This window comes from Notothenia coriiceps, unplaced genomic scaffold (genome assembly GCF_000735185.1).
Source record: "Notothenia coriiceps isolate Sejong01 unplaced genomic scaffold, NC01 NC01_scaffold00009551, whole genome shotgun sequence".
NCBI classification, from domain to species: domain Eukaryota; kingdom Metazoa; phylum Chordata; class Actinopteri; order Perciformes; family Nototheniidae; genus Notothenia; species Notothenia coriiceps.
In genome coordinates, this window is record NW_011342252.1 from 1 (window position 1) to 11,047 (window position 11,047).

The following is an 11,047-nucleotide window of genomic DNA, read 5'->3' on the forward strand; positions in this document are numbered from 1 at the left end:
TATTGACATTGTCTGGGTGAAGTGTTGCTCTTTCGGCAGACACTATATCACCATACATACAAAGGAGTTAGCTTAGCTACACTACCAAATATGGCAACCAGCATCCCACGCTGTCAGTGTCCACTATGTCTAAGCCAGCTTCCCTTGACGTCACACAGATCTCGCGAGCAGTTGCGATATTTTGCGAGACTTCGTGAGTTCAGTAATGGCCCCCATATCAGAAGCCAAAACAATGTTTTTCGTCTTTTCTCAGCGCAAATTTCTCGATCTATGGAAGGTTTTATATGGTTTAGAACACAAAGGAGAATATACGTAAGTACCGGTTCCTGACGTTCCGGTTTTAACCGGACTTGAACCGAAACTTTTTACAAGTCCAGTACCGGTTCGGCGTACCGGTACGCAGCACTACCTCCTACCATTATAATCCTCGACAGACATGTAATATATAAAAGTTTTGATGATGAAATAAAAAGAGAAATGTTGATACTTCGCCATGGATTGTGGGACATTACAATATTTATTTATATTAAGGCATTTTTCACAATTGTATTGACAAAAGTATCATTGTTTTGCAGCCCTAAATGATTTTATTCCTGCCTTGTGTAATCCATGTTCTTATCGTCCATATCATTTTGATTGGCTTTCACAGGACATCACTGCGGCTGTCAGTAAACCCTCCAAGAGGAGGGCTGTTGGAACCTCCTCTAGATCTGATGGAGAACAAGGAGAAGCAGAGGAAGAGGATTTAATGGGGAAAGATCAGGTGATTATGTGTTTGTAGTGTGTAATCTTTGGACTGAATAGAGCACCTATTCTCATGGGTTATTTAGTTTAGACTAAACGTTATAACTCCTTTTCCTTTGACAATAGTTTTGGAAACTAATGTCTGATTTGTATGACCTTACCATCAGTATTTGAAGAAGCTGCACATGCAGGAGAGGGCTATAGAAGAGGTGAAGCTTGCCATCAAGCCTTTCTACCAGAACAGAGACATCAACAAGGATGAATACAAAGAGATTCTACGCAAAGCCGTCCAGAAGGTGAGTACAACACTTAGCCAAGGTTTGTCACCACTGCCGGAAAAACAAGAACTTTGAGTCAGTATTTCCTGAGAATATATAATATTGCTTTTGTTTCTGGTCACCAGGTGTGCCACAGCAAGAGTGGGGAGATCAACCCAGTGAAGGTGGGCAATCTGGTCAAGGCATACGTGGACAAATTCAAACACGCTAGGAAACACAAGAAAGACGAGGACTTAGGGCAGGAGGCTGATGATATGAAAATCTCTGATAGCCCGTGAGGAGGCAAACAGTGAAGGCGTGAACTGCTAACACTAACCCATACACCATGTTTCACTCTGAGTCATATTACTGGCTGTGATCTCCAACTCTACAATCAAAATGGTAAACTAGCAGCTTCAAGATTTTATACAATGCCAAGGTTTCTGAGTTTTTTTTCAAACTTTTTTGTTGAACTGCACCTACTGAGGACTTGTGCTTGGACTGCCACTGGCAAGAAGTGGACTCTTTGTGTTGATCATCTCAGAACCGGGAGACCTGGAGGTTGTGCCTTAAAGAGGCAAATCTCAAACACACACACCCCCCCCCATGGAGCCAGAAATCAGGTAGCGTCGGATGCAGCTCGGGCTTTGAGTTTCACACGGCTGTTTTGTGGGTATTTATCAGTGGCACAACTTTCTGTTGGTTAAGAAGTGGTAGAATAATATGCATTATTTGCATATTTAAGACATTTATAACGTTAAGGAACAACACTGTTATGCAATTTTTGTAGAAAGTGTATCCGTAAAGATATGAAACCATTTTAGATTTGGTTGTAAATAATATAGATTTGATATATCCACTTATGTTACTTTCATCTGTGTTGCGAATGACTGATATAAATGGTTCTAGTTTATAGAGCTGACTGGTTTCTGTTTTGTATTATCCGTCTTCCACATCCCAAACAATGTTTAAAGAGCTAAATCCAGTCCAGCGTCCGGTTCACTCATTTTCTCAATAATAGAGATTCAATTTGTTTTTGCCAATTCTCTTTTTAAACAGTTTTGAATACTACTCCACACTACCATAAGTATACATTTTAGTTTGAAGTGGAAAGAGTTAAAATACAGCCTTCATGTTCAAAAAGCTCAATGGGTTTCAGTCCCCAGAAACGTTCATTTCTGTATTGCCTTGCTGTCTTACCTGGTGCACTCATGTCAACATACCCTTTAACAACAGTTTTTTGTTGTTGTATGTAATATATATTAATAAGATTTTTTTTTATTTGCATGTAAATCCATGGTTTTTGAGATCAATGTATAGTCCATAAATAATAGGAACAATAGAATATCTCATAAATCGCAGCAATTCCCAAGGTGTGTATATCAAAATGAACTGTATTCTGTTCAGGGTTCACTTTGAGGTGTCTGCTATACTAACAGTAATCACAGCTTCATTAGGACTGCTTTGTCAATGTGTCTTAAAAGTGAACCTCACTCTTTGCTTTCTTTTATCGAAATGTTCATGAGAAAGTCATTCTGTGTCAATAGCAGTTTATTTGCTGGAAAGGCGGATTATGAGGGTGGTTGGACTTGCCTTGTACTTTGTCCCATGAAATCAGCTTTATAAAGCCAAGAAATAGGAATGAAAACATCTACAAACACAGGTGCTCATGTTTATCTGATTGTATTTTACTTTTTTCCTCATTTACCTTAGACAGGCCAGATGTTTTTAAGAGGGAACATTTGATAATAAACCACTGATGATGAAAAGGGTTTGTCTCGATCTAATCTTTTTAACATTTCTTTTTCCTGATGTCATTTTTCGGTTCAAGCAGGATTTGGCTTTAGGTGGCAACATCTGAAGATATTCTATGACAAGCATAGAGACGGCCCTTTTATATTCTCTCTGTAAGTATCTCAAGTGTATTGGTGTTACTTTAAGACTGAAAACACATGATTCTGTTTTGGGCAATATTTTTATAGATAACTTGACATCTTTCTCTTTAATTCATCAATCGTCGTCATTATCCACGACCACTTAGGGTCTTTCAATGTTAGGCTTGATTTGACTTATAAGAAAGCAGTACATTATAGCCTTAATTTTATTTAAATTGATCAATTATACATTCTGAGTATTACCTCCCAGCCTTTCCGAGTCCACACTGCAGCACAGTGGTAATAAACTGAGACGTCATTCGGAGTTAAACAGTTTATTTAATATCTTAATGACAGTTTTTCAAAGGGATTTTTCCAGTGTAAAAAGTGCGTGAAAAGGGTAAGTGCAAAAACATTCATCACAAACAAGGAAACATTGCAGTCAATGGCAGTATGACTCATACAGAAACATACATCCCCATCCAGTTTAAGCATTTTACAAGTTCATAAATATCGAAAAACTTCTTATGAAGGATTTCCCATCATTTAGGGCCTCATTCTGTTCCTACGTACATATATAATATTAATGGAACCGTACATTTCATTAGCAGGTGATTTGACATGTACAGTTATCATATAAAAGTATTCTAAGGCAAGACCTGTGGCCTTTGAGTGAGTAATGTAACAGTCCAATAGAGGAGGAGCTCATATCTACTGGTGTAGTGATAAAAAAAGGTTTCCCAACATTTGTGACTAATGAAAACAGGAGGCATTGCAAAGCAGCAACGTGTTTGATTATTGACGGTATGCAATCTTCAAACTAATTCCTGTTTTTTGTGCTTCAGTTTCTGACACATTGAACAATTTACCAGTTTGAGAATTTTTTTTTGCAGAGCAGAGGGTGGTCCCATGGATAGTTGAGATTTGAAATGTTTGAGTGATTTCATATTTGAGTTTGAAAAGGTGCAGCAGCCCTCGCTGGCTCTTCAGCTGTGGGTAGACTAAAGACGTTGTTAATAAGATCAAAGAGGCTGTTGTGTGAGATCTGGAGGCTGACATTGCTGCTGTGAAGAGACGAAGCCCCCTCCATCTGGGCCATCTCATGAAAGTGTCGACAGATCAGAGGGACCACCTGCGGGGGTGAAGTGACACATTGAGACATTTTACAACACATATAAAAACTGCATAACTAAAAGGAGCCGCTCTCCAATCCTGTATCTGTCTTTTTGGTGAAACTAGAAAAGAGCGTTACCTTGACAACTATAAGCTTCTTCTCTAAAGGTTTCCCATCAGGAAACTTCTCTCCAAAGCACATGTTGATGGCGTATTCAGGAGAGCCACCATTGTTCTCTTTAAACTGCTTCAGTTCTGAAACAGATACAGGTGGGAACATTTATTGCATGGTGCAAGTTAATGATGGCTTCACACAGAATGTAACCATTATTACACACAGTCATTTTGTTCCTACTGTATAAAAAGCGAGAGATGTATACATACCATGCACATACTTCTCAAAGCTCAGGAGCGTCACAATGGTGTTTGGGGGCAGCTTGCTGGGGTTAGGGTGAGCCACACTGGGATCACTGGTGCTGGCAAACACATGGCACTTGTCCTGCCTCCAGGCGTAGATACCGGTGTCCCGTACCTCCAGAAAGAGACCTCTCTGGATGCTGTTCAGGATGCGGTTAGTGTACTCAACCTGTTGTAAAGAAAAAGGTTGCCATTAGAAAAACTTTAACCTTAAGAAAAGTTTCCAGGATGTACAGTCATTTAACTTAAGGGAAAACTCAAGCCTTGGATTTCGGATCAAAGTTCTTGGCAGGGGATTTGTATCAAACTTGTTCCTTCAGTTCATGCTAAATTAACAGAGAGGAGGTTTCCCAATTTGTTGGTTTCGTGCTTGGACAAAAACGCTGGTGATGTGAAACGCATTCCTAAAAGAAAACATATTCACTATATGCCACACTGACAGGAGCCTATTTTAAGTTTTTGGTTGGTTGCATATGCCAAGGACATTTAGCCTGAAGTTAAACTTGCAATATTTGGGAGTTCAGATCCATATCACATGTTTTTACAGCTATACAACAATCTCAGTTGTACAGATAAAAAAACATGATCCTTGAGGTTTTTTTCAGTACATTTGTAGGATTTGGTTTTGTTTTGTTTTTTTATTTCCACAAAAGGCCTATTTGATGTTATCATGTACCTGCTTTTGGTCGAGCAGACCATCAGTGGAGGGGAAGCAGAGACGATGTGCGTTGAACTCAGGGACCTCGTTGTGGTAATGGAGCTGGAGAAGTGCAGTGCTAAACGTAGTCTTTAGCATTTCTCTTTTCCTGTAGTGGATGGAGATCTCCAGGTCATATATAGTCGGCTGCAGAGGTGAACTGAGGACTTGTGGAGGATTTACTGTAAAAATACATTTTAAAATAAATCACATCTTTATAGAGACAATAAAGGAATGTGATTTTATCAGGCTGAACATTTCCTTACAGTAAGCAGGCGGCTCTGCTATATGCTGTGGATGGCTCTCGGCTGCTACAGGATAGCTTTCAGGGACAGCTGGATTCTGCTGAACATAGTCTTTTGCCCATAGTTGCACATCTATTAAAGACAATACAAATCAAATTAAACTATATTCAACCTTCATTACTAACCATGTAAAACCATAAACAGGTGGAGAGGACATTCTTCTATGACATTATGGTACTGCGTTTTTGCATAACACTCTACCTGATGGCTGGCTGCCAAGGTCCAAGGTCATGAAATTGTTCAGAAGAATTAGCTGTTTGGAGGGGAAAAATATTGAGGCAGTTAGTAAGTATCTAAGGGAAGAAAACACCAGAGAGAAAATCAGTTTGATATCAAACCAATTAACAGAAAACCCAAACAATATTGCACCTCATTTCCTGAAGGTTGGTCCTCTGTGGGAGAGTTGTAGATATCTGGACTCATGTCAGCATCCTCCTGGGAGTCTTGTACTGGCTGACTTTCAAGGTTGCCTGCTGATAAAGAAAACATGGGTAGATTTATTTGCATTCAACTCTTAACAGTGGAAGTATAACACCTGGATTAAGTGACTCCTCTTACAGTCAGTGTTGATGATCTCATAGATTTTATGAGGGTCTTCCTTATTCTTGGAATTATCCCTTATCAACTCGAAACCTTTAGAGAGGTTGTTGAGAGCGCATCGGAAGTTTGTTTTCCACCTGGCCTTGTTGTTTGGGAACTCGTGGATTTTTCCACTTGCTTCTGACCATGCCTGTTAACCATAAACACACAAGATAAAAGCCACTCCATATGCTCACATTACAAATGCTGTCACTTCTAAATGTAATTATGATCACTAGGAAAATTAAATGATCCTAAAAGCTGTAATTGCATATGAGAACCCACTTTAAGTTCTTTGTGTGGACAATTCGATTGTTGGATTTCCACTTAACACGAATTAACAACGTATTTTGAACAACCTATATTGTGGTATTGCTACTTATATTCAAGGGAAGTGGAAGTGAGATGTTGGCATGCTATAATTGCTACTCTAAACACCTGCCGTTATTAAATAGCACACAGTCATTATGACATTAAGGAATCTCTAATGATGTCAACAAAGCCATTAACATTTGATCTAATCACACTTTGCCGGATCATACCATACATGTAATTGCAGTTGCATGTGTAATAGGAGCTGTTCAACCTACCCGGAATATTTTACTGTCTTCATCATTGCAGTCCCTTCTGGAGTTGTGCTTCCAGGGGACTCTGAACTTGTTTATGCCCACATAGCACAGGCCCGGGTACTGGCCCGCCCCAACCTGCTCTATGAGCCAGCTGGAAAACTGAGGCTTGGTAGGGCTGAGAGGAAACATGACAAATCAGTGTTGATCTTTAGATGACACATTTCACTAGAGCAGAGAGAGGAAATGGACTCAAGAACCTAAACCACACATCCACTGTGGTAAAAACTACTGGCAGCTTAGGAAAAAAGGTGAACTATGTTTTACGCAAAGATATAAATGCAAAACACATTCAGCACCCTGTGATATTCTACATGGTCTGCCCAGATAGTTTTCAGCAACATGGAAAGTTATTCAGCCCAAAAAAGTATTTAGTCAAATCGTCACACAAATCAGGTTTGACAAGGAACTAACTACTTTACAATACATTCAAAAACAAAACAAAACAAAGGCATATAATAAATAAAGAAGGAACAGAGGGCATAGATGAGGCTATCCCTACCTTTGCATGTCTCAGTAGATGTGTTGCTCTCCAGGGTGTCTGTGGCTCTTCAGAAACACCTTTGCTGATTTTATAGAAGCAGAACCAGTGACACTGTGATGTTTTGATCTCTCCTCCCCCGTGGGAGGGCGCAGCTCCAGGCATTTCCGATGCACGAATGGGTGAGTTTGATTTAAGGAAAAGCAAGACGTTACCTCCTCACACAGAGCCTAAAACAGACTCCCGGTGAATAAATCAAAGGCACCCTCTGCAGACCGGATGAAGGGCTGGGTTGATTGGAAAAGGGATTTTTCTCGGAGGGAGGTAATCGAGGCAAAATGAAAGTGGGTTTTTTGACACGTAATTTTTTTCTTGCATCACCACGTCATCCACATTTCATCATCCACCCCAAGTTATTGTGTTCTCGTAGGCGCTTTCGCCCACTTAACCTGCAGGCAAGCTTAGTGTATTTAAATAAAACCAATAGCAGTATTACTGTCTGCAATGTAGAGGCGTAGAGTGTACTTTTGGCAACAGTGTTATACTTGCCAACATTCTCAAATTAGTTTATTATTTTAGGATCGCCCTTTGATCTGCTTTATTCCATGATGATACCAAGCCTACTTTATGTTGTTAAACATAAACAGACAAACAGACTGTCACTAACCACAGGGTTTCACCAAGGGAGGTGAACAAAAGGGTCGGGACCATCATCAAATTACTGCACGAGTGGTGTGTGATATACCTTTTCTGACTGCTGATTTGTCATGAATTGATTTAACAGTATTTCTTTAATAGAATAAATGTTCAGTTTTTGTTCTATAGCTTTCACGTGTGTTAACCAGCGACCCAAATCCAAAACAGATAACTGCACTGTACAAATAAAATACATATCTTCTTAGGTCACATCTCTTTTTAAAGGGTTTAATTTAGTTTTCTATTTTATATGAATAGCATTAAGATAATTCAGCAGTTTCGTTATTGAAAAGAGTCATTTATTTTAAATAGCTTCCTGTGAACCAGTGACTCCAAATCAGTGCAGCATTGCATTTCTACACTGGGCAAGCAGAACACGCATTTGTATCCACCTTCTATATTATGAATATTAAAATAAGAAATCAACAGTTTTGTGAGTAAACAATATTTTTTCAAAAGCTGCCATATACTACTATGTTATTATCAAATCAATGTAGAATTATAATATTACTTTATATTGGACAAGTAGGAAACCTCTCTGTTTAATAGTTTTTTTTGGTGCTTTTTCTATTTATTCATATTTGTTCTAATACTCTTTTATTGAAAAGTCTTCATTTGTTCAATAGCTTCCATGTTATGTGACCCATTGACTCTGAATCAATGTGGCATTGATTTAACACACAGGGCAAGTAGGATATATTTATTTTTAATGGATTTTAGAGCTTCTGTTATTTCAATAGCCCTCATATCTTATGACTTTATGACCAAATTGTTGCAAAAATGTATAACTACACTGCACAAGTGGGACATCCCTCTTTGTAGAGGATTTCCTTCCTATATCCTTCAGTTTCATCCCACAGGCCATAAGACTGCATGTTAAACACATTAACTTTTGAAAGAACATCCATAACATTCATCTGTTTGCAACTTATATATAAATATTCCAATTACTTGTATATAGACTATTCTGCACTATTTCTACTATATTCTATTGTATTTTATTTTCTTGCACTATTGTATCTGTTTTATTGTGTTGCACTGTTGGAAGAGCCTGTGACCTAAGATTGTCCTTGTCATAACTACACTGTAACTATATGTACAAATGACAATAAAAGCCTTGAATCTTGAATCCTTTATATCTATTTTATCTAAATATTGTTATGATAATTCAGTAGCTTATTTTTTGAAAAGTCTAATTTTCTTTCAATAGCTGTCTAGTTACCAGATGACTCAAAATCCATACATAAACGTCTTATTTGAAAACATAAGACACATCTCTCTTTACTGAATTCAAGTCCATCTTATATTTTATATATGAAAATGCAACAGTGTTAAATTGGAGAGTTTGAAATCAGACCAGTAAACTGAGTTTTTATATGTTGATAAGCTTTAAGGCCCACACAAGGTTACCTTTTCAGTAAAGAAGCAGAGGCAATGAGCTCCACCTGCTCTGACCTGTACTTTTGGTGAGGTTTTGTTGTCACATGAAACCAACCCATCAATATTCCAGTGAATTGTGACAAAAGACTCCACCACTGAATGCTCCATAGTATGTAACAGTTGTGCAGTGTGCTGAAGTGTAAGACGGGATTTTCAGAGTCAGACTCCTGCAGGTGTGAGGTTGTTTCCTGTCTGTCAATGAGACAGAATATTAATACCATACGGTGAGTGAGAGTGCAGTGGGGATTCCCTTATTTCATGACATGAACTTTAGTATAATATACAAAAAAAGCTTGCTCCGGACATTGCACTTCCTCTTTCTACCATTCGTTAACTTCCATGCAAAAGAAAGCACAATTGAGATTTTATTCTCCCACTCTCGGGTCTTATTATCTCAGGTCCTGTGATGCATTAGTTTGCATGCTAAAGGTCAGTTATAGCATACTTCTCTTTATTTACTTCTAGGGGAGAGTTTCTTTTATTGTCTGGCAGTGTTTTGACCGCAGACTGCGTTTAATGCTCATGCATTAGTCTAACACTGTTTAAGAAATATCGTGCATGACTACAGCCCAAGTATGCATGTGTCAGGAATAAGGAAATGATACACACTTTAATGGAGCACTTCCTTTTTCCTGCTCATTGGAAAAACTGCCCTTGTAGAAGGCCCCTGTAGAAAACATGGGGCGCTCATGAAGCATGCAGTGCGGTTATTGAACGACCACATGGAGGAACCATAACCTATTTCACACTTTTATTCAGAATGCAATATCATACGTATTAACTCATCTGTAAATGTAAATATGGAATATTGTGCTGAAGAACAGGAAGTAGATCATGTGACACGAGCAACTGTTTTGCTCGGAGAACATTTTCTACTTTCCAATGCGACCTTAACAAAATATATGAGTAAGAACATTTATATGACACGTCAGAGGAAAATTAATGTATGAAAAAAGAACAAATAGAGTTAAACTTTTATTGTTTTCAAAAGGACCTTTTTACTTGAAATTCCAGCTAGTCTCTTTCATCTTGCTCTCTCTGTATCTATCTCTCTTTCTCTGTGGCATTGACACACCATCACACACACTGACCTATCCACTCTTATCTCTCTCTTACCTGCATGTTTATAGAAATGATGGCTGTTGTATGACTGTTACATTCCCTCCTAACTAGGGGTACAAAGGGAAGTAACAAAACACCAAAATAACCGGGCGAGAGAAAAAGGAGAGGAAACTGTCTACTGAAGAAAGTGATGTTTTAATGGACAAAAGAAAAAGGGCTCACCAGCCAACTTGCAAAGCAAGCTAAAATAAACAATACACAAAAAGGTAAACTGGCACACATCTCCTAACAATTCACAAGAACACAGGCCTCACACAGAGACAGAGACATGCTGCACACAATGCAGCCAGAGGAGAAGGAGAGAGGCCACTGCAGCCTACCTCAGGTCCTTTATGGAGGCCCTGATTGGCGATTGGGAGCACCTGGGGGAGAGGCTGCACCTGGAGACAATCAGGGAGAGAGAGAGAGACACGCACACAACAGCACACACACACAAGCACCAACTGTGGCACGTAACAATGACGCTGGAGTTCCAGTGCATTTCATATAACCTGCTAATATTTTCATAAACAGCCACACCCTTACCTATTTATAACACTTTGTCTAGCTTAAGCTTGAAATGGTGTGTTTGTATTTCTGTATGAGGGCGAGACTTGAGGAAAAACAATAGTAGTTCATCTGAGATATGATACTTAGGACATAGGAATTTGATGGCTCTACAAATGTCATTGCAATATATACATATACATATACATA

At 38.8% G+C, this 11,047-nt stretch overlaps 2 protein-coding genes across 3 annotated transcripts; one reads left to right on the forward strand and one right to left on the reverse strand.

The window, feature by feature from the left end:
- The first annotated feature begins 619 nt into the window (after positions 1 to 619).
- On the forward strand, positions 620 to 2,772 carry LOC104945358 (PHD and RING finger domain-containing protein 1-like). Its single transcript, XM_010771009.1, has 3 exons — positions 620 to 763; positions 912 to 1,040; positions 1,148 to 2,772. Exons 1-3 carry the CDS (start codon positions 749 to 751, stop codon positions 1,298 to 1,300), a joined length of 297 nt encoding a protein of 98 aa, XP_010769311.1. The 5' UTR covers positions 620 to 748; the 3' UTR covers positions 1,301 to 2,772.
- A 422-nt stretch (positions 2,773 to 3,194) lies between these two features.
- Positions 3,195 to 7,202, reverse strand: irf7 (interferon regulatory factor 7). Of its 2 annotated transcripts, none has more exons than XM_010771011.1 (10): positions 7,115 to 7,202; positions 6,577 to 6,730; positions 5,966 to 6,137; positions 5,777 to 5,877; positions 5,609 to 5,660; positions 5,369 to 5,479; positions 5,082 to 5,284; positions 4,373 to 4,574; positions 4,128 to 4,243; positions 3,195 to 4,007 (listed from the first exon to the last, which is right to left on the reverse strand). In XM_010771011.1, the coding sequence occupies exons 1-10, from the start codon at positions 7,120 to 7,122 to the stop codon at positions 3,819 to 3,821; spliced, it is 1,308 nt and encodes a 435-aa protein (XP_010769313.1). In that variant the 5' UTR covers positions 7,123 to 7,202; the 3' UTR covers positions 3,195 to 3,818. The 2 variants fall into 2 exon arrangements, with proteins under 2 accessions (XP_010769313.1, XP_010769312.1); XM_010771010.1 differs by having other exon boundaries at positions 5,777 to 5,880.
- Positions 7,203 to 11,047: the final 3,845 nt, after the last annotated feature.

Coding starts and splice junctions, on each gene's coding strand:
- LOC104945358 (XM_010771009.1), top strand. Junction 1,041..1,147: donor TACGCAAAGCCGTCCAGAAG/GTGAGTACAACA, acceptor TCTGGTCACCAG/GTGTGCCACAGCAAGAGTGG.
- irf7 (XM_010771010.1), bottom strand. Junction 5,881..5,965: donor TGAGATCATCAACACTGACT/GTAAGAGGAGTC, acceptor TTTCTTTATCAG/CAGGCAACCTTGAAAGTCAG. Junction 5,285..5,368: donor AGCAGAGCCGCCTGCTTACT/GTAAGGAAATGT, acceptor GTATTTTTACAG/TAAATCCTCCACAAGTCCTC.